Source organism: Procambarus clarkii, chromosome 77 (genome assembly GCF_040958095.1).
Source record: "Procambarus clarkii isolate CNS0578487 chromosome 77, FALCON_Pclarkii_2.0, whole genome shotgun sequence".
NCBI classification, from domain to species: domain Eukaryota; kingdom Metazoa; phylum Arthropoda; class Malacostraca; order Decapoda; family Cambaridae; genus Procambarus; species Procambarus clarkii.
Window position 1 is genome coordinate 20,926,366 of NC_091226.1, and position 20,872 is coordinate 20,947,237.

The window sequence follows — 20,872 nt, forward strand, 5'->3', positions numbered from 1 at the left end:
AACTTGTCCATAGTACTACAAACTTGTCCACAGTACTACAAACTTGTCCATAGTACTACAAACTTGTCCATAGTACTACAAACTTGTCCATAGTACTACAAACTTGTCCATAGTACTACAAACTTGTACATTGTACTACAAACTTGTTCACAGTACTACAAACTCGTACATAGTACTACAAAGTTGTCCACAGTACTACAAACTTGTCCACAGTACTACAAACATGTCCATAGTACTACAAACTTGTCCACAGTACTACAAACTTGTCCACAGTACTACAAACATGTCCACAGTACTACAAACATGTCCATAGTACTACAAACATGTCCATAGTACTACAAACATGTCCACAGTACTACAAACTTGTCCACAGTACTACAAACATGTCCACAGTACTACAAACATGTCCACAGTACTACAAACATGTCCACAGTACTACAAACTTGTCCACAGTACTACAAACTTGTCCACAGTACTACAAACATGTCCACAGTACTACAAACTTGTCCACAGTACTACAAACATGTCCACAGTACTACAAACATGTCCACAGTACTACAAACTTGTCCACAGTACTACAAACATGTCCACAGTACTACAAACTTGTCCACAGTACTACAAACTTGTCCACAGTACTACAAACATGTCCACAGTACTACAAACATGTCCACAGTACTACAAACTTGTCCACAGTACTACAAACTTGTCCACAGTACTACAAACTTGTCCACAGTACTACAAACTTGTCCACAGTACTACAAACATGTCCACAGTACTACAAACATGTCCACAGTACTACAAACTTGTCCACAGTACTACAAACATGTCCACAGTACTACAAACTTGTCCACAGTACTACAAACTTGTCCACAGTACTACAAACTTGTCCACAGTACTACAAACTTGTCCACAGTACTACAAACATGTCCACAGTACTACAAACATGTCCACAGTACTACAAACTTGTCCACAGTACTACAAACTTGTCCACAGTACTACAAACTCGTACATAGTACTACAAAGTTGTACGCAGTACTACTAACTTGTCCACAGTACTACAAACATGTACACAGGGACATGATATCAGGTATGCAGCTCCCAGCATGGGACCACTAACTAACTATGCAAGTACAACACACAATTTGAAGTTGTTCCAGAGCCAAGGGACATGATAACATCGTACAAGATACTAAAGGGGATTGTCAAAGTAAAAATATAAGCAATCTTCAGAGGAATAGTTGAACGACAGGACATAATGCGAAACAGGGAAAAAAATACAATTCACACAGACATATTCACTGAACTCCAAGCATGTTCACAGAACTCAAATCATGTTCATAGAACTCCAAAACATGTTCACAGAACTCCGAACATGTTCACAGAACTCTAAGCATGTTCACAGAACTCCAAATATGTTCACAGAACTCCAAGCATGTTTACAAAACTCCAAACATGTTCATAGGACACCAAACATGTTTAAGGAACTCCAAACATGTTCACAAAACTTCAAATATGTTTACAGAACTCCAAACATGTTCACAGAACTTGAAATATGTTCACAGAACTTCAAACATGTTCACTGAACTCCAAACATGTGTGCCGTACTGCAGACATGTTCACAGATGTACTGCGAATATGTAAACATATTCGCAGTACTTCAAACATCATTCACAAAATTCCGAACATGCTCAGAATAATCTAAAACGTTCTCAAACTATCCCACATGCTTTCACAGTTGTCAAAACACACTCACGGTACTCCAAACATGTCCACAGTACTCACAATATTCACAATACATTCGACGTATTTAAAGTACTCAAAACTTATTCCCAGAACTCAACTAAAATTATCAAGACTCCAAACATGCTCATCGTACTACACAGTACTTCTAATATTTCCACAGTACTGCAGATAAGTTCATAGTACTCCAAATAAGATCATAGTACTACAAATAAATTCATTGTACTCCAAATAAGTTTATATTACTCAAAATAAGTTCACAGACATCCAGTTAAGCTCATAGTACTCATAGCACTGTAAAAGATTTACAATACTCCAAACATGCTCACAGTAATCCAAACATGTCAAATAGTATTCCAAACATGTTCACAGTTCTTCAAACATGTTCACAGTTCTCAAAGCATGTTCACAGTTCTCCAAACATGTTCACAGTTCTCCAAACATGTTCACAGTTCTCCAAACATGTTCACAATTCTCAAAACATGTTCACAGTTCTCCAAACATATTCACAGTTCTCCAAACATGTTCACAGTTCTCCAAACATGTTCACAGTTCTCCAAACATGTTCACAGTTCTCCAAACATGATCACAGTTCTCCAAACATGTTCACAGTTCTCCAAACATGTTCACAGTTCTCCAAACATGTTCACAGTTCTCCAACCAATTTTCACAGTAATCCAGGAATGTCCACTTTACTTCCCACACACACATGCACTTGTTACGAAGACCACTCCCCCACGTCAAAAGAGATAGAAACTACGACGTTTGGGTCCTTCCCAGACCAATCAGGAGCAGCAGTGTAAAACCGACTACTACGAAGAGTGTTGATTGGGCGAAAGGCGAGTTTTAGGACGAAGGGTTTTAGTGAGATTTTTGAGTTCAAATATGAAGGGAAAGCAGAGTACAGTGGACAGAGCACTGTGGTAATTACAGTACATATACCTCCCTTTTGTAGTAATTATGGTACAAACTGTGTAATTAGTTCCCAATTTGTAGTAACTATTATAAAAAAAACAATGTAATTGGTTCCTCCCTTTGGAGCAATTATGATCCAAACTGTGCAGCGGGTCCTATTTGGTAATTGTAGTACAAACTATGTAACTGGTTCTCCCATGTGGCCAATATGGTTCTAACTTTGGAATTTAACAACCACTACACCCTCCCTGACCCCCTTCCCCCCCCCCACCTCATCCTCTAACCCCCTTCCCCTACCCCATCCCCCTCCTATACCCCCCCTCCCCTACTCCCTCCCCTACCCCATCATCTACCACCCCTCCCCTACCACCCACCCCCGCCCCTACCACCCCTCCCCTACCACCCACCCCCGCCCCTACCACCCCTCCCCTACCACCCCTCCTAATTTAAATGTTCAAACTTTTATATTAAAATTCCGTAAAATAAAGTCCAAGAAACAGTTTTGCCTATTTTTTTTTACCTTTTTTTTATTAAGTTGAAATGTAAGTTTAAAGTCTGTCCATTAAAGTTAGGGGTGACGGCCTGTAGAGGAGTTTCGGTCTTAAGTTATATTTTATTTTAAGTTAGAAGTTTAACTGAGTTATATGGGACAGATGAAGCGACTTTATATATAGATATCAAGGCCTGACAAAATGTTCTTTAACTTAGTTGTGTGATCACCTAAAACAGGGTGTTTAAACAAAGTTATTATCCAAGTTAAAATGTGTAAAATATGCCTTTCCATTGGAGATTTTCGGTGCCCCTGGAGAGAGGGGACCTGCTGCATGGGTAACAGCTTCTCCCCGTATCAACCTACTCTGGCTTTGCGCCCTGGTAGAGGCCACTCCAGACCGACAACCAGAGCACAACTCCATAGTCTCCTGAGACTGATGGATGCCTACTATCTAAGTTAGGAGTCACTGGTCTTGGATAATTTCAGGTCACGAGCAAGTCTTTAAGTACTTTGGTTGGACAGCCATAATATCTATCTATGTAGTATTTGCTCTGTTGTATTTATCTCCCTCTGTTGTACTGTTAAACTGGTCTGCTCGAGTATTTTCTGGTCTTCTACTTTCTGTGGCCTGATTTCCCTCATCCTGTGTTCTGTTTGTGTTATTTTCTGGTCTCCTTGCATTTCTTATTTACTTTTCTTCTGATTCTCTTTGCTGCTTCCCTTTCCATTTTAGACATGTCCTGTCTAATAAGCTCAGAATTGTACTTTTTCTCATTTCTTATATATATTCTCTGCCAATATATACTTAATAGCGTTGCTGTTTATTAAAATAACTTTCACTGGTCGATCTCTTTCACTCTGAAACTTACCTAGCCTGCAGAAATGCTGCATTTTCTTTGTTGCATCTCCAACGGGAATTTTGTGTAGAAATTCTGTCATACTGTTCTATCTCTCTCCTTATTTGCCATGTGTCTCCCTCAGGCTCTGGTAGGATGAATATTACTGCTGATCTCTCCCTCCTGCCTGGAACCTTTTATGACTTGAGTAGTTTTTACAGCAACTAACACTGTGTTCCGTGATTAAATTATCTGCTTGGTCTCTGGAATGGGTGCTGCTTCAGTGGAGATTTTCTCTGGTCTTACTCCCTAAATTTGGGTTATTCTCCCTTTGTTGCATTTTCTCCTATGTTATCTTTCTCAATTCCTTTGTTGCCCTCCCATTCTCTTCCACCGTCTGTACTCTCTTCTGTATCCGATTCATATTTGCTTCGTGTCGCGAGTTATTTCCTTCAGTTGTTCTACATGTTTGAAAGTAGCAATGTAGTACACACAGATATCACAATAGTGTGATATCTCAATCCCGTACGAATATCAAATCTACGCACGTGAACATCCCGTGCATAGGTTCGAACCCTCATCACGGCCCTTGTGAATTTATTCATTGCATTGAAGTGTTTGTCATTCCTCTCTAGTTTTACAATTAGGCATTCAATTACTTCATTCTTTTCTTAACCCTAACTTGTAATCCTTGGTGCTGCATTTCCTGAGAAGCTGCGTCTTCTTCCAGTGCCTACATTTCTTCTCCCCTTGGCCTTCTCCCCTTGGCCTTCTCCCCTTGGCCTTCTCTCCTCCACCACTTATTGCTCCAGCTTTCCATTTACTCTCAATAGCTCGTCCCACTGCCCCGAAGTTCTGCTATGCTAATGGCCTTCAGTTTCTCCTCCTTCATGCGTTCCTCTAATGGCATAAACTTTTTCCATGTGGTTAGTTAATATTTTTTGGCCGCTCCATATCTATCTTATAATAATAATAATAATAATAATAATAATAATAATACTAATAATAATAATAATAATAATAATAATAATAATCACATATTGACGTGATATATATATGAGTGAGATAATGCACTAGGGGCTGTGAGGTGGGCGCGAACCTTCGACCCTGGCATTGTCAAGTCGCGTTCTGTACTACTAGCTCACCGTTCTGTACTACTAGCTCACCGTTCTGTACTACTAGCTCACCGTTCTGTACTACTAGCTCACCGTTCTGTACTACTAGCTCACCGTTCTGTACTACTAGCTCACCGTTCTGTACTACTAAGCTCACCGTTCTGTACTACATAGCTCACCGTTCTGTACTACAAGCTCACCGTTCTGTACTACAAGCTCACCGTTCTGTACTACAAGCTCACCGTTCTGTACTACTAGCTCACCGTTCTGTACTACAAGCTCACCGTTCTGTACTACAAGCTCACCGTTCTGTACTACAAGCTCACCGTTCTGTACTACAAGCTCACCGTTCTGTACTACTAGCTCACCGTTCTGTACTACAAGCTCACCGTTCTGTACTACTAAGCTCACCGTTCTGTACTACAAGCTCACCGTTCTGTACTACAAGCTCACCGTTCTGTACTACTAGCTCACCGTTCTGTACTACAAGCTCACCGTTCTGTACTACAAGCTCACCGTTCTGTACTACTAGCTCACCGTTCTGTACTACTAAGCTCACCGTTCTGTACTACAAGCTCACCGTTCTGTACTACTAGCTCACCGTTCTGTACTACAAGCTCACCGTTCTGTACTACAAGCTCACCGTTCTGTACTACTAGCTCACCGTTCTGTACTACAAGCTCACCGTTCTGTACTACAAGCTCACCGTTCTGTACTACAAGCTCACCGTTCTGTACTACAAGCTCACCGTTCTGTACTACAAGCTCACCGTTCTGTACTACAAGCTCACCGTTCTGTACTACAAGCTCACCGTTCTGTACTACAAGCTCACCGTTCTGTACTACTAGCTCACCGTTCTGTACTACAAGCTCACCGTTCTGTACTACTAGCTCACCGTTCTGTACTACAAGCTCACCGTTCTGTACTACAAGCTCACCGTTTCTGTACTACTAGCTCACCGTTCTGTACTACAAGCTCACCGTTCTGTACTACAAGCTCACCGTTCTGTACTACTAGCTCACCGTTCTGTACTACAAGCTCACCGTTCTGTACTACAAGCTCACCGTTCTGTACTACTAGCTCACCGTTCTGTACTACAAGCTCACCGTTCTGTACTACAAGCTCACCGTTCTGTACTACAAGCTCACCGTTCTGTACTACTAGCTCACCGTTCTGTACTACAAGCTCACCGTTCTGTACTACAAGCTCACCGTTCTGTACTACTAGCTCACCGTTCTGTACTACAAGCTCACCGTTCTGTACTACTAGCTCACCGTTCTGTACTACAAGCTCACCGTTCTGTACTACTAGCTCACCGTTCTGTACTACAAGCTCACCGTTCTGTACTACAAGCTCACCGTTCTGTACTACTAGCTCACCGTTCTGTACTACAAGCTCACCGTTCTGTACTACAAGCTCACTGTTCTGTACTACTAGCTCACCGTTCTGTACTACAAGCTCACCGTTCTGTACTACAAGCTCACCGTTCTGTACTACAAGCTCACCGTTCTGTACTACAAGCTCACCGTTCTGTACTACGAGCTCACCGTTCTGTACTACAAGCTCACCGTTCTGTACTACAAGCTCACCGTTCTGTACTACAAGCTCACCGTTCTGTACTACAAGCTCACCGTTCTGTACTACTAGCTCACCGTTCTGTACTACAAGCTCACCGTTCTGTACTACAAGCTCACCGTTCTGTACTACTAGCTCACCGTTCTGTACTACAAGCTCACCGTTCTGTACTACAAGCTCACCGTTCTGTACTACAAGCTCACCGTTCTGTACTACAAGCTCACCGTTCTGTACTACAAGCTCACCGTTCTGTACTACAAGCTCACCGTTCTGTACTACAAGCTCACCGTTCTGTACTACAAGCTCATCGTTCTGTACTACAAGCTCACCGTTCTGTACTACTAGCTCACCGTTCTGTACTACAAGCTCACCGTTCTGTACTACTAGCTCACCGTTCTGTACTACAAGCTCACCGTTCTGTACTACAAGCTCACCGTTCTGTACTACTAGCTCACCGTTCTGTACTACAAGCTCACCGTTCTGTACTACAAGCTCACCGTTCTGTACTACTAGCTCACCGTTCTGTACTACAAGCTCACCGTTCTGTACTACAAGCTCACCGTTCTGTACTACAAGCTCACCGTTCTGTACTACAAGCTCAACGTTCTGTACTACAAGCTCACCGTTCTGTACTACTAGCTCACCGTTCGGTACTACAAGCTCACCGTTCTGTACTACAGCTCACCGTTCTGTACTACAGCTCACCGTTCTGTAGCTACAAGCTCACCGTTCTGTACTACAAGCTCACCGTTCTGTACTACGAGCTCACCGTTCTGTACTACAAGCTCACCGTTCTGTACTACAAGCTCACCGTTCTGTACTACAAGCTCACCGTTCTGTTACTACAAGCTCACCGTTCTGTACTACTAGCTCACCGTTCTGTACTACAAGCTCACCGTTCTGTACTACAAGCTCACCGTTCTGTACTACTAGCTCACCGTTCTGTACTACAAGCTCACCGTTCTGTACTACAAGCTCACCGTTCTGTACTACAAGCTCACCGTTCTGTACTACAAGCTCACCGTTCTGTACTACAAGCTCACCGTTCTGTACTACAAGCTCACCGTTCTGTACTACAAGCTCACCGTTCTGTACTACAAGCTCACCGTTCTGTACTACAAGCTCACCGTTCTGTACTACTAGCTCACCGTTCTGTACTACAAGCTCACCGTTCTGTACTACAAGCTCACCGTTCTGTACTACTAGCTCACCGTTCTGTACTACAAGCTCACCGTTCTGTACTACAAGCTCACCGTTCTGTACTACAAGCTCACCGTTCTGTACTACAAGCTCACCGTTCTGTACTACAAGCTCACCGTTCTGTACTACAAGCTCACCGTTCTGTACTACTAAGCTCACCGTTCTTACTACCAAGCTCACCGTTCTGCTACCTACTAGCTCACCGTTCTGTACTACTAGCTCACCGTTCTGTACTACTAGCTCACCGTTCTGTACTACTAGCTCACCGTTCTGTACTACTAGCTCACCGTTCTGTACTACTAGCTCACCGTTCTGTACTACAAGCTCACCGTTCTGTACTACAAGCTCACCGTTCTGTACTACAAGCTCACCGTTCTGTACTACAAGCTCACCGTTCTGTACTACTAGCTCACCGTTCTGTACTACAAGCTCACCGTTCTGTACTACAAGCTCACCGTTCTGTACTACTAGCTCACCGTTCTGTACTACTAGCTCACCGTTCTGTACTACTAGCTCACCGTTCTGTACTACTAGCTCACGTTCTGTACTACTAGCTCACCGTTCTGTACTACAAGCTCACCGTTCTGTACTACGAGCTCACCGTTCTGTACTACAAGCTCACCGTTCTGTACTACAAGCTCACCGTTCTGTACTACAAGCTCACCGTTCTGTACTACAAGCTCACCGTTCTGTACTACTAGCTCACCGTTCTGTACTACAAGCTCACCGTTCTGTACTACAAGCTCACCGTTCTGTACTACGAGCTCACCGTTCTGTACTACAAGCTCACCGTTCTGTACTACAAGCTCACCGTTCTGTACTACAAGCTCACCGTTCTGTACTACTAGCTCACCGTTCTGTACTACAAGCTCACCGTTCTGTACTACAAGCTCACCGTTCTGTACTACTAGCTCACCGTTCTGTACTACAAGCTCACCGTTCTGTACTACAAGCTCACCGTTCTGTACTACAAGCTCACCGTTCTGTACTACAAGCTCACCGTTCTGTACTACAAGCTCACCGTTCTGTACTACTAAGCTCACCGTTCTGTACTACAAGCTCACCGTTCTGTACTACTAGCTCACCGTTCTGTACTACAAGCTCACCGTTCTGTACTACAAGCTCACCGTTCTGTACTACAAGCTCACCGTTCTGTACTACAAGCTCACCGTTCTGTACTACAAGCTCACCGTTCTGTACTACAAGCTCACCGTTCTGTACTACAAGCTCACCGTTCTGTACTACAAGCTCACCGTTCTGTACTACAAGCTCACCGTTCTGTACTACTAGCTCACCGTTCTGTACTACAAGCTCACCGTTCTGTACTACAAGCTCACCGTTCTGTACTACGAGCTCACCGTTCTGTACTACAAGCTCACCGTTCTGTACTACAAGCTCACCGTTCTGTACTACGAGCTCACCGTTCTGTACTACAAGCTCACCGTTCTGTACTACAAGCTCACCGTTCTGTACTACGAGCTCACCGTTCTGTACTACGAGCTCACCGTTCTGTACTACAAGCTCACCGTTCTGTACTACTAGCTCACCGTTCTGTACTACAAGCTCACCGTTCTGTACTACAAGCTCACCGTTCTGTACTACAAGCTCACCGTTCTGTACTACTAGCTCACCGTTCTGTACTACAAGCTCACCGTTCTGTACTACAAGCTCACCGTTCTGTACTACAAGCTCACCGTTCTGTACTACAAGCTCACCGTTCTGTACTACAAGCTCACCGTTCTGTACTACAAGCTCACCGTTCTGTACTACAAGCTCACCGTTCTGTACTACTAGCTCACCGTTCTGTACTACAAGCTCACCGTTCTGTACTACTAGCTCACCGTTCTGTACTACAAGCTCACCGTTCTGTACTACAAGCTCACCGTTCTGTACTACTAGCTCACCGTTCTGTACTACAAGCTCACCGTTCTGTACTACAAGCTCACCGTTCTGTACTACTAGCTCACCGTTCTGTACTACAAGCTCACCGTTCTGTACTACAAGCTCACCGTTCTGTACTACTAGCTCACCGTTCTGTACTACAAGCTCACCGTTCTGTACTACAAGCTCACCGTTCTGTACTACAAGCTCACCGTTCTGTACTACTAGCTCACCGTTCTGTACTACAAGCTCACCGTTCTGTACTACAAGCTCACCGTTCTGTACTACTAGCTCACCGTTCTGTACTACAAGCTCACCGTTCTGTACTACTAGCTCACCGTTCTGTACTACAAGCTCACCGTTCTGTACTACTAGCTCACCGTTCTGTACTACAAGCTCACCGTTCTGTACTACAAGCTCACCGTTCTGTACTACTAGCTCACCGTTCTGTACTACAAGCTCACCGTTCTGTACTACAAGCTCACCGTTCTGTACTACTAGCTCACCGTTCTGTACTACAAGCTCACCGTTCTGTACTACAAGCTCACCGTTCTGTACTACAAGCTCACCGTTCTGTACTACAAGCTCACCGTTCTGTACTACGAGCTCACCGTTCTGTACTACAAGCTCACCGTTCTGTACTACAAGCTCACCGTTCTGTACTACAAGCTCACCGTTCTGTACTACAAGCTCACCGTTCTGTACTACTAGCTCACCGTTCTGTACTACAAGCTCACCGTTCTGTACTACAAGCTCACCGTTCTGTACTACTAGCTCACCGTTCTGTACTACAAGCTCACCGTTCTGTACTACAAGCTCACCGTTCTGTACTACAAGCTCACCGTTCTGTACTACAAGCTCACCGTTCTGTACTACTAGCTCACCGTTCTGTACTACAAGCTCACCGTTCTGTACTACAAGCTCACCGTTCTGTACTACTAGCTCACCGTTCTGTACTACTAGCTCACCGTTCTGTACTACTAGCTCACCGTTCTGTACTACTAGCTCACCGTTCTGTACTACTAGCTCACCGTTCTGTACTACAAGCTCACCGTTCTGTACTACGAGCTCACCGTTCTGTACTACAAGCTCACCGTTCTGTACTACAAGCTCACCGTTCTGTACTACAAGCTCACCGTTCTGTACTACAAGCTCACCGTTCTGTACTACTAGCTCACCGTTCTGTACTACAAGCTCACCGTTCTGTACTACAAGCTCACCGTTCTGTACTACGAGCTCACCGTTCTGTACTACAAGCTCACCGTTCTGTACTACAAGCTCACCGTTCTGTACTACAAGCTCACCGTTCTGTACTACTAGCTCACCGTTCTGTACTACAAGCTCACCGTTCTGTACTACAAGCTCACCGTTCTGTACTACTAGCTCACCGTTCTGTACTACAAGCTCACCGTTCTGTACTACAAGCTCACCGTTCTGTACTACAAGCTCACCGTTCTGTACTACAAGCTCACCGTTCTGTACTACAAGCTCACCGTTCTGTACTACAAGCTCACCGTTCTGTACTACTAGCTCACCGTTCTGTACTACAAGCTCACCGTTCTGTACTACAAGCTCACCGTTCTGTACTACTAGCTCACCGTTCTGTACTACAAGCTCACCGTTCTGTACTACAAGCTCACCGTTCTGTACTACGAGCTCACCGTTCTGTACTACAAGCTCACCGTTCTGTACTACAAGCTCACCGTTCTGTACTACAAGCTCACCGTTCTGTACTACAAGCTCACCGTTCTGTACTACTAGCTCACCGTTCTGTACTACAAGCTCACCGTTCTGTACTACAAGCTCACCGTTCTGTACTACGAGCTCACCGTTCTGTACTACAAGCTCACCGTTCTGTACTACAAGCTCACCGTTCTGTACTACGAGCTCACCGTTCTGTACTACAAGCTCACCGTTCTGTACTACAAGCTCACCGTTCTGTACTACGAGCTCACCGTTCTGTACTACGAGCTCACCGTTCTGTACTACAAGCTCACCGTTCTGTACTACTAGCTCACCGTTCTGTACTACAAGCTCACCGTTCTGTACTACAAGCTCACCGTTCTGTACTACAAGCTCACCGTTCTGTACTACTAGCTCACCGTTCTGTACTACAAGCTCACCGTTCTGTACTACAAGCTCACCGTTCTGTACTACAAGCTCACCGTTCTGTACTACAAGCTCACCGTTCTGTACTACAAGCTCACCGTTCTGTACTACAAGCTCACCGTTCTGTACTACAAGCTCACCGTTCTGTACTACTAGCTCACCGTTCTGTACTACAAGCTCACCGTTCTGTACTACTAGCTCACCGTTCTGTACTACAAGCTCACCGTTCTGTACTACAAGCTCACCGTTCTGTACTACTAGCTCACCGTTCTGTACTACAAGCTCACCGTTCTGTACTACAAGCTCACCGTTCTGTACTACTAGCTCACCGTTCTGTACTACAAGCTCACCGTTCTGTACTACAAGCTCACCGTTCTGTACTACTAGCTCACCGTTCTGTACTACAAGCTCACCGTTCTGTACTACAAGCTCACCGTTCTGTACTACAAGCTCACCGTTCTGTACTACTAGCTCACCGTTCTGTACTACAAGCTCACCGTTCTGTACTACAAGCTCACCGTTCTGTACTACTAGCTCACCGTTCTGTACTACAAGCTCACCGTTCTGTACTACTAGCTCACCGTTCTGTACTACAAGCTCACCGTTCTGTACTACTAGCTCACCGTTCTGTACTACAAGCTCACCGTTCTGTACTACAAGCTCACCGTTCTGTACTACTAGCTCACCGTTCTGTACTACAAGCTCACCGTTCTGTACTACAAGCTCACCGTTCTGTACTACTAGCTCACCGTTCTGTACTACAAGCTCACCGTTCTGTACTACAAGCTCACCGTTCTGTACTACAAGCTCACCGTTCTGTACTACAAGCTCACCGTTCTGTACTACGAGCTCACCGTTCTGTACTACAAGCTCACCGTTCTGTACTACAAGCTCACCGTTCTGTACTACAAGCTCACCGTTCTGTACTACAAGCTCACCGTTCTGTACTACTAGCTCACCGTTCTGTACTACAAGCTCACCGTTCTGTACTACAAGCTCACCGTTCTGTACTACTAGCTCACCGTTCTGTACTACAAGCTCACCGTTCTGTACTACAAGCTCACCGTTCTGTACTACAAGCTCACCGTTCTGTACTACAAGCTCACCGTTCTGTACTACAAGCTCACCGTTCTGTACTACAAGCTCACCGTTCTGTACTACAAGCTCACCGTTCTGTACTACAAGCTCACCGTTCTGTACTACAAGCTCACCGTTCTGTACTACAAGCTCACCTTTCTGTACTACTAGCTCACCGTTCTGTACTACAAGCTCACCGTTCTGTACTACTAGCTCACCGTTCTGTACTACAAGCTCACCGTTCTGTACTACAAGCTCACCGTTCTGTACTACTAGCTCACCGTTCTGTACTACAAGCTCACCGTTCTGTACTACAAGCTCACCGTTCTGTACTACTAGCTCACCGTTCTGTACTACAAGCTCACCGTTCTGTACTACAAGCTCACCGTTCTGTACTACTAGCTCACCGTTCTGTACTACAAGCTCACCGTTCTGTACTACAAGCTCACCGTTCTGTACTACAAGCTCACCGTTCTGTACTACTAGCTCACCGTTCTGTACTACAAGCTCACCGTTCTGTACTACAAGCTCACCGTTCTGTACTACTAGCTCACCGTTCTGTACTACAAGCTCACCGTTCTGTACTACTAGCTCACCGTTCTGTACTACAAGCTCACCGTTCTGTACTACTAGCTCACCGTTCTGTACTACAAGCTCACCGTTCTGTACTACAAGCTCACCGTTCTGTACTACTAGCTCACCGTTCTGTACTACAAGCTCACCGTTCTGTACTACAAGCTCACCGTTCTGTACTACTAGCTCACCGTTCTGTACTACAAGCTCACCGTTCTGTACTACAAGCTCACCGTTCTGTACTACAAGCTCACCGTTCTGTACTACAAGCTCACCGTTCTGTACTACGAGCTCACCGTTCTGTACTACAAGCTCACCGTTCTGTACTACAAGCTCACCGTTCTGTACTACAAGCTCACCGTTCTGTACTACAAGCTCACCGTTCTGTACTACTAGCTCACCGTTCTGTACTACAAGCTCACCGTTCTGCACTACAAGCTCACCGTTCTGTACTACTAGCTCACCGTTCTGTACTACAAGCTCACCGTTCTGTACTACAAGCTCACCGTTCTGTACTACAAGCTCACCGTTCTGTACTACAAGCTCACCGTTCTGTACTACAAGCTCACCGTTCTGTACTACAAGCTCACCGTTCTGTACTACAAGCTCACCGTTCTGTACTACAAGCTCACCGTTCTGTACTACAAGCTCACCGTTCTGTACTACTAGCTCACCGTTCTGTACTACTAGCTCACCGTTCTGTACTACTAGCTCACCGTTCTGTACTACTAGCTCACCGTTCTGTACTACTAGCTCACCGTTCTGTACTACAAGCTCACCGTTCTGTACTACAAGCTCACCGTTCTGTACTACAAGCTCACCGTTCTGTACTACAAGCTCACCGTTCTGTACTACTAGCTCACCGTTCTGTACTACAAGCTCACCGTTCTGTACTACAAGCTCACCGTTCTGTACTACTAGCTCACCGTTCTGTACTACTAGCTCACCGTTCTGTACTACTAGCTCACCGTTCTGTACTACTAGCTCACCGTTCTGTACTACTAGCTCACCGTTCTGTACTACAAGCTCACCGTTCTGTACTACGAGCTCACCGTTCTGTACTACAAGCTCACCGTTCTGTACTACAAGCTCACCGTTCTGTACTACAAGCTCACCGTTCTGTACTACAAGCTCACCGTTCTGTACTACTAGCTCACCGTTCTGTACTACAAGCTCACCGTTCTGTACTACAAGCTCACCGTTCTGTACTACGAGCTCACCGTTCTGTACTACAAGCTCACCGTTCTGTACTACAAGCTCACCGTTCTGTACTACAAGCTCACCGTTCTGTACTACTAGCTCACCGTTCTGTACTACAAGCTCACCGTTCTGTACTACAAGCTCACCGTTCTGTACTACTAGCTCACCGTTCTGTACTACAAGCTCACCGTTCTGTACTACAAGCTCACCGTTCTGTACTACAAGCTCACCGTTCTGTACTACAAGCTCACCGTTCTGTACTACAAGCTCACCGTTCTGTACTACAAGCTCACCGTTCTGTACTACTAGCTCACCGTTCTGTACTACAAGCTCACCGTTCTGTACTACAAGCTCACCGTTCTGTACTACTAGCTCACCGTTCTGTACTACAAGCTCACCGTTCTGTACTACAAGCTCACCGTTCTGTACTACGAGCTCACCGTTCTGTACTACAAGCTCACCGTTCTGTACTACAAGCTCACCGTTCTGTACTACAAGCTCACCGTTCTGTACTACAAGCTCACCGTTCTGTACTACTAGCTCACCGTTCTGTACTACAAGCTCACCGTTCTGTACTACAAGCTCACCGTTCTGTACTACGAGCTCACCGTTCTGTACTACAAGCTCACCGTTCTGTACTACAAGCTCACCGTTCTGTACTACGAGCTCACCGTTCTGTACTACAAGCTCACCGTTCTGTACTACAAGCTCACCGTTCTGTACTACGAGCTCACCGTTCTGTACTACGAGCTCACCGTTCTGTACTACAAGCTCACCGTTCTGTACTACTAGCTCACCGTTCTGTACTACAAGCTCACCGTTCTGTACTACAAGCTCACCGTTCTGTACTACAAGCTCACCGTTCTGTACTACTAGCTCACCGTTCTTTACTACAAGCTCACCGTTGTGTACTACAAGCTCACCGTTCTGTACTACAAGCTCACCGTTCTGTACTACAAGCTCACCGTTCTGTACTACAAGCTCACCGTTCTGTACTACAAGCTCACCGTTCTGTACTACAAGCTCACCGTTCTCTACTACAAGCTCACCGTTCTGTACTACTAGCTCACCGTTCTGTACTACAAGCTCACCGTTCTGTACTACAAGCTCACCGTTCTGTACTACAAGCTCACCGTTCTGTACTACAAGCTCACCGTTCTGTACTACAAGCTCACCGTTCTGTACTACTAGCTCACCGTTCTGTACTACAAGCTCACCGTTCTGTACTACAAGCTCACCGTTCTGTACTACAAGCTCACCGTTCTGTACTACAAGCTCACCGTTCTGTACTACAAGCTCACCTTTCTGTACTACAAGCTCACCGTTCTGTACTACTAGCTCACCGTTCTGTACTACAAGCTCACCGTTCTGTACTACAAGCTCACCGTTCTGTACTACAAGCTCACCGTTCTGTACTACAAGCTCACCGTTCTGTACTACTAGCTCACCGTTCTGTACTACAAGCTCACCGTTCTGTACTACAAGCTCACCGTTCTGTACTACAAGCTCACCGTTCTGTACTACAAGCTCACCGTTCTGTAATACAAGCTCACCGTTCTGTACTACTAGCTCACCGTTCTGTACTACAAGCTCACCGTTCTGTACTACAAGCTCACCGTTCTGTACTACAAGCTCACCGTTCTGTACTACAAGCCGTTCTGTACTACTAGCTCACCGTTCTGTACTACAAGCTCACCGTTCTGTACTACAAGCTCACCGTTCTGTACTACAAGCTCACCGTTCTGTACTACAAGCTCACCGTTCTGTACTACAAGCTCACCGTTCTGTACTACAAGCTCACCGTTCTGTACTACAAGCTCACCGTTCTGTACTACAAGCTCACCGTTCTGTACTACTAGCTCACCGTTCTGTACTACAAGCTCACCGTTCTGTACTACAAGCTCACCGTTCTGTACTACAAGCTCACCGTTCTGTACTACAAGCTCACCGTTCTGTACTACAAGCTCACCGTTCTGTACTACAAGCTCACCGTTCTGTACTACAAGCTCACCGTTCTGTACTACAAGCTCACCGTTCTGTACTACAAGCTCACCGTTCTGTACTACAAGCTCACCGTTCTGTACTACAAGCTCACCGTTCTGTACTACTAGCTCACCGTTCTGTACTACAAGCTCACCGTTCTGTACTACAAGCTCACCGTTCTGTACTACAAGCTCACCGTTCTGTACTACAAGCTCACCGTTCTGTACTACAAGCTCACCGTTCTGTACTACAAGCTCACCGTTCTGTACTACTAGCTCACCGTTCTGTACTACAAGCTCACCGTTCTGTACTGCAAGCTCACCGTTCTGTACTACAAGCTCACCGTTCTGTACTACAAGCTCACCGTTCTGTACTACAAGCTCATCGTTCTGTACTACAAGCTCACCGTTCTGTACTACAAGCTCACCGTTCTGTACTACTAGCTCACCGTTCTGTACTACAAGCTCACCGTTCTGTACTACAAGCTCACCGTTCTGTACTACAAGCTCACCGTTCTGTACTACTAGCTCACCGTTCTGTACTACAAGCTCACCGTTCTGTACTACAAGCTCACCGTTCTGTACTACAAGCTCACCGTTCTGTACTACAAGCTCACCGTTCTGTACTACAAGCTCACCGTTCTGTACTACTAGCTCACCGTTCTGTACTACAAGCTCACCGTTCTGTACTACTAGCTCACCGTTCTGTACTACAAGCTCACCGTTCTGTACTACTAAGCTCACCGTTCTGTACTACTAGCTCACCGTTCTGTACTACAAGCTCACCGTTCTGTACTACAAGCTCACCGTTCTGTACTACAAGCTCACCGTTCTGTACTACAAGCTCACCGTTCTGTACTACAAGCTCACCGTTCTGTACTACAAGCTCACCGTTCTGTACTACAAGCTCACCGTTCTGTACTACAAGCTCACCGTTCTGTACTACAAGCTCACCGTTCTGTACTACTAGCTCACCGTTCTGTACTACAAGCTCACCGTTCTGTACTACAAGCTCACCGTTCTGTACTACAAGCTCACCGTTCTGTACTACAAGCTCACCGTTCTGTACTACAAGCTCACCGTTCTGTACTACTAGCTCACCGTTCTGTACTACAAGCTCACCGTTCTGTACTACAAGCTCACCGTTCTGTACTACAAGCTCACCGTTCTGTACTACTAGCTCACCGTTCTGTACTACAAGCTCACCGTTCTGTACTACAAGCTCACCGTTCTGTACTACTAGCTCACCGTTCTGTACTACAAGCTCACCGTTCTGTACTACTAGCTCACCGTTCTGTACTACAAGCTCACCGTTCTGTACTACTAGCTCACCGTTCTGTACTACAAGCTCACCGTTCTGTACTACAAGCTCACCGTTCTGTACTACTAGCTCACCGTTCTGTACTACAAGCTCACCGTTCTGTACTACAAGCTCACCGTTCTGTACTACTAGCTCACCGTTCTGTACTACAAGCTCACCGTTCTGTACTACAAGCTCACCGTTCTGTACTACTAGCTCACCGTTCTGTACTACAAGCTCACCGTTCTGTACTACAAGCTCACCGTTCTGTACTACAAGCTCACCGTTCTGTACTACTAGCTCACCGTTCTGTACTACAAGCTCACCGTTCTGTACTACAAGCTCACCGTTCTGTACTACTAGCTCACCGTTCTGTACTACAAGCTCACCGTTCTGTACTACTAGCTCACCGTTCTGTACTACAAGCTCACCGTTCTGTACTACTAGCTCACCGTTCTGTACTACAAGCTCACCGTTCTGTACTACAAGCTCACCGTTCTGTACTACTAGCTCACCGTTCTGTACTACAAGCTCACCGTTCTGTACTACAAGCTCACCGTTCTGTACTACTAGCTCACCGTTCTGTACTACAAGCTCACCGTTCTGTACTGCAAGCTCACCGTTCTGTACTACAAGCTCACCGTTCTGTACTACAAGCTCACCGTTCTGTACTACAAGCTCATCGTTCTGTACTACAAGCTCACCGTTCTGTACTACAAGCTCACCGTTCTGTACTACTAGCTCACCGTTCTGTACTACAAGCTCACCGTTCTGTACTACAAGCTCACCGTTCTGTACTACAAGCTCACCGTTCTGTACTACTAGCTCACCGTTCTGTACTACAAGCTCACCGTTCTGTACTACAAGCTCACCGTTCTGTACTACAAGCTCACCGTTCTGTACTACAAGCTCACCGTTCTGTACTACAAGCTCACCGTTCTGTACTACTAGCTCACCGTTCTGTACTACAAGCTCACCGTTCTGTACTACAAGCTCACCGTTCTGTACTACAAGCTCACCGTTCTGTACTACAAGCTCACCGTTCTGTACTACTAGCTCACCGTTCTGTACTACAAGCTCACCGTTCTGTACTACAAGCTCACCGTTCTGTACTACAAGCTCACCGTTCTGTACTACAGCTCACCGTTCTGTACTACAAGCTCACCGTTCTGTACTACAAGCTCACCGTTCTGTACTACAAGCTCCACCGTTCTGTACTACAAAGCTCACCGTTCTGTACTACAAGCTCACCGTTCTGTACTACTAGCTCACCGTTCTGTACTACAAGCTCACCGTTCTGTACTACAAGCTCACCGTTCTGTACTACAAGCTCACCGTTCTGTACTACAAGCTCACCGTTCTGTACTACAAGCTCACCGTTCTGTACTACTAGCTCACCGTTCTGTATACAAGCTCACCGTTCTGTACTACAAGCTCACCGTTCTGTACTACAAGCTCACCGTTCTGTACTACTAGCTCACCGTTCTGTACTACAAGCTCACCGTTCTGTACTACAAGCTCACCGTTCTGTACTACTAGCTCACCGTTCTGTACTACAAGCTCACCGTTCTGTACTACTAGCTCACCGTTCTGTACTACAAGCTCACCGTTCTGTACTACTAGCTCACCGTTCTGTACTACAAGCTCACCGTTCTGTACTACAAGCTCACCGTTCTGTACTACTAGCTCACCGTTCTGTACTACAAGCTCACCGTTCTGTACTACAAGCTCACCGTTCTGTACTACTAGCTCACCGTTCTGTACTACAAGCTCACCGTTCTGACTACAAGCTCACCGTTCTGTACTACTAGCTCACCGTTCTGTACTACAAGCTCACCGTTCTGTACTACAAGCTCACCGTTCTGTACTACAAGCTCACCGTTCTGTACTACTAGCTCACCGTTCTGTACTACAAGCTCACCGTCTGTACTACAAGCTCACCGTTCTGTACTACTAGCTCACCGTTCTGTACTACAAGCTCACCGTTCTGTACTACTAGCTCACGTTCTGTACTACAAGCTCACCGTTCTGTACTACTAGCTCACCGTTCTGTACTACAAGCTCACCGTTCTGTACTACAAGCTCACCGTCTGTACTACTAGCTCACCGTTCTGTACTACAAGCTCACCGTTCTGTACTACAAGCTCACGTTCTGTACTACTAGCTCACCGTTTCTGTACTACAAGCTCACCGTTCTGTACTACAAGCTCACCGTTCTGTACTACAAGCTCACCGTTCTGTACTACAAGCTCACCGTTCTGTACTACTAGCTCACCGTTCTGTACTACAAGCTCACCGTTCTGTACTACAAGCTCACCGTTCTGTACTACTAAGCTCACCGTTCTGTACTACAAGCTCACCGTTCTGTACTACTAGCTCACCGTTCTGTACTACAAGCTCACCGTTCTGTACTACTAAGCTCACCGTTCTGTACTACTAAGCTCACCGTTCTGTACTACTAAGCTCACCGTTCTGTACTACAAGCTCACCGTTCTGTACTACAAGCTCACCGTTCTGTACTACAAGCTCACCGTTCTGTACTACTAGCTCACCGTTCTGTACTACTAGCTCACCGTTCTGTACTACTAGCTCACCGTTCTGTACTACTAGCTCACCGTTCTGTACTACTAGCTCACCGTTCTGTACTACTAGCTCACCGTTCTGTACTACTAGCTCACCGTTCTGTACTACAAGCTCACCGTTCTGTACTACAAGCTCACCGTTCTGTACTACTAGCTCACCGTTCTGTACTACTAGCTCACCGTTCTGTACTACTAGCTCACCGTTCTGTACTACTAGCTCACCGTTCTGTACTACAAGCTCACCGTTCTGTACTACTAGCTCACCGTTCTGTACTACTAGCTCACCGTTCTGTA

General features: G+C 45.7%; 1 protein-coding gene across 1 annotated transcript in view; it reads right to left on the minus strand.

Annotated features, from left to right (window-relative positions):
- Positions 1-4,810: 4,810 nt before the first annotated feature.
- LOC138357344 (galectin-3-like) overlaps positions 4,811-20,872 on the minus strand; it is a 22,626-nt gene continuing 6,564 nt past the window's right edge. The window contains exon 2 of the mRNA XM_069314022.1: positions 4,811-4,884. Coding sequence (XP_069170123.1) covers positions 4,811-4,884 — 74 coding nt within the window. The remainder of the gene's footprint in view (positions 4,885-20,872) is intronic.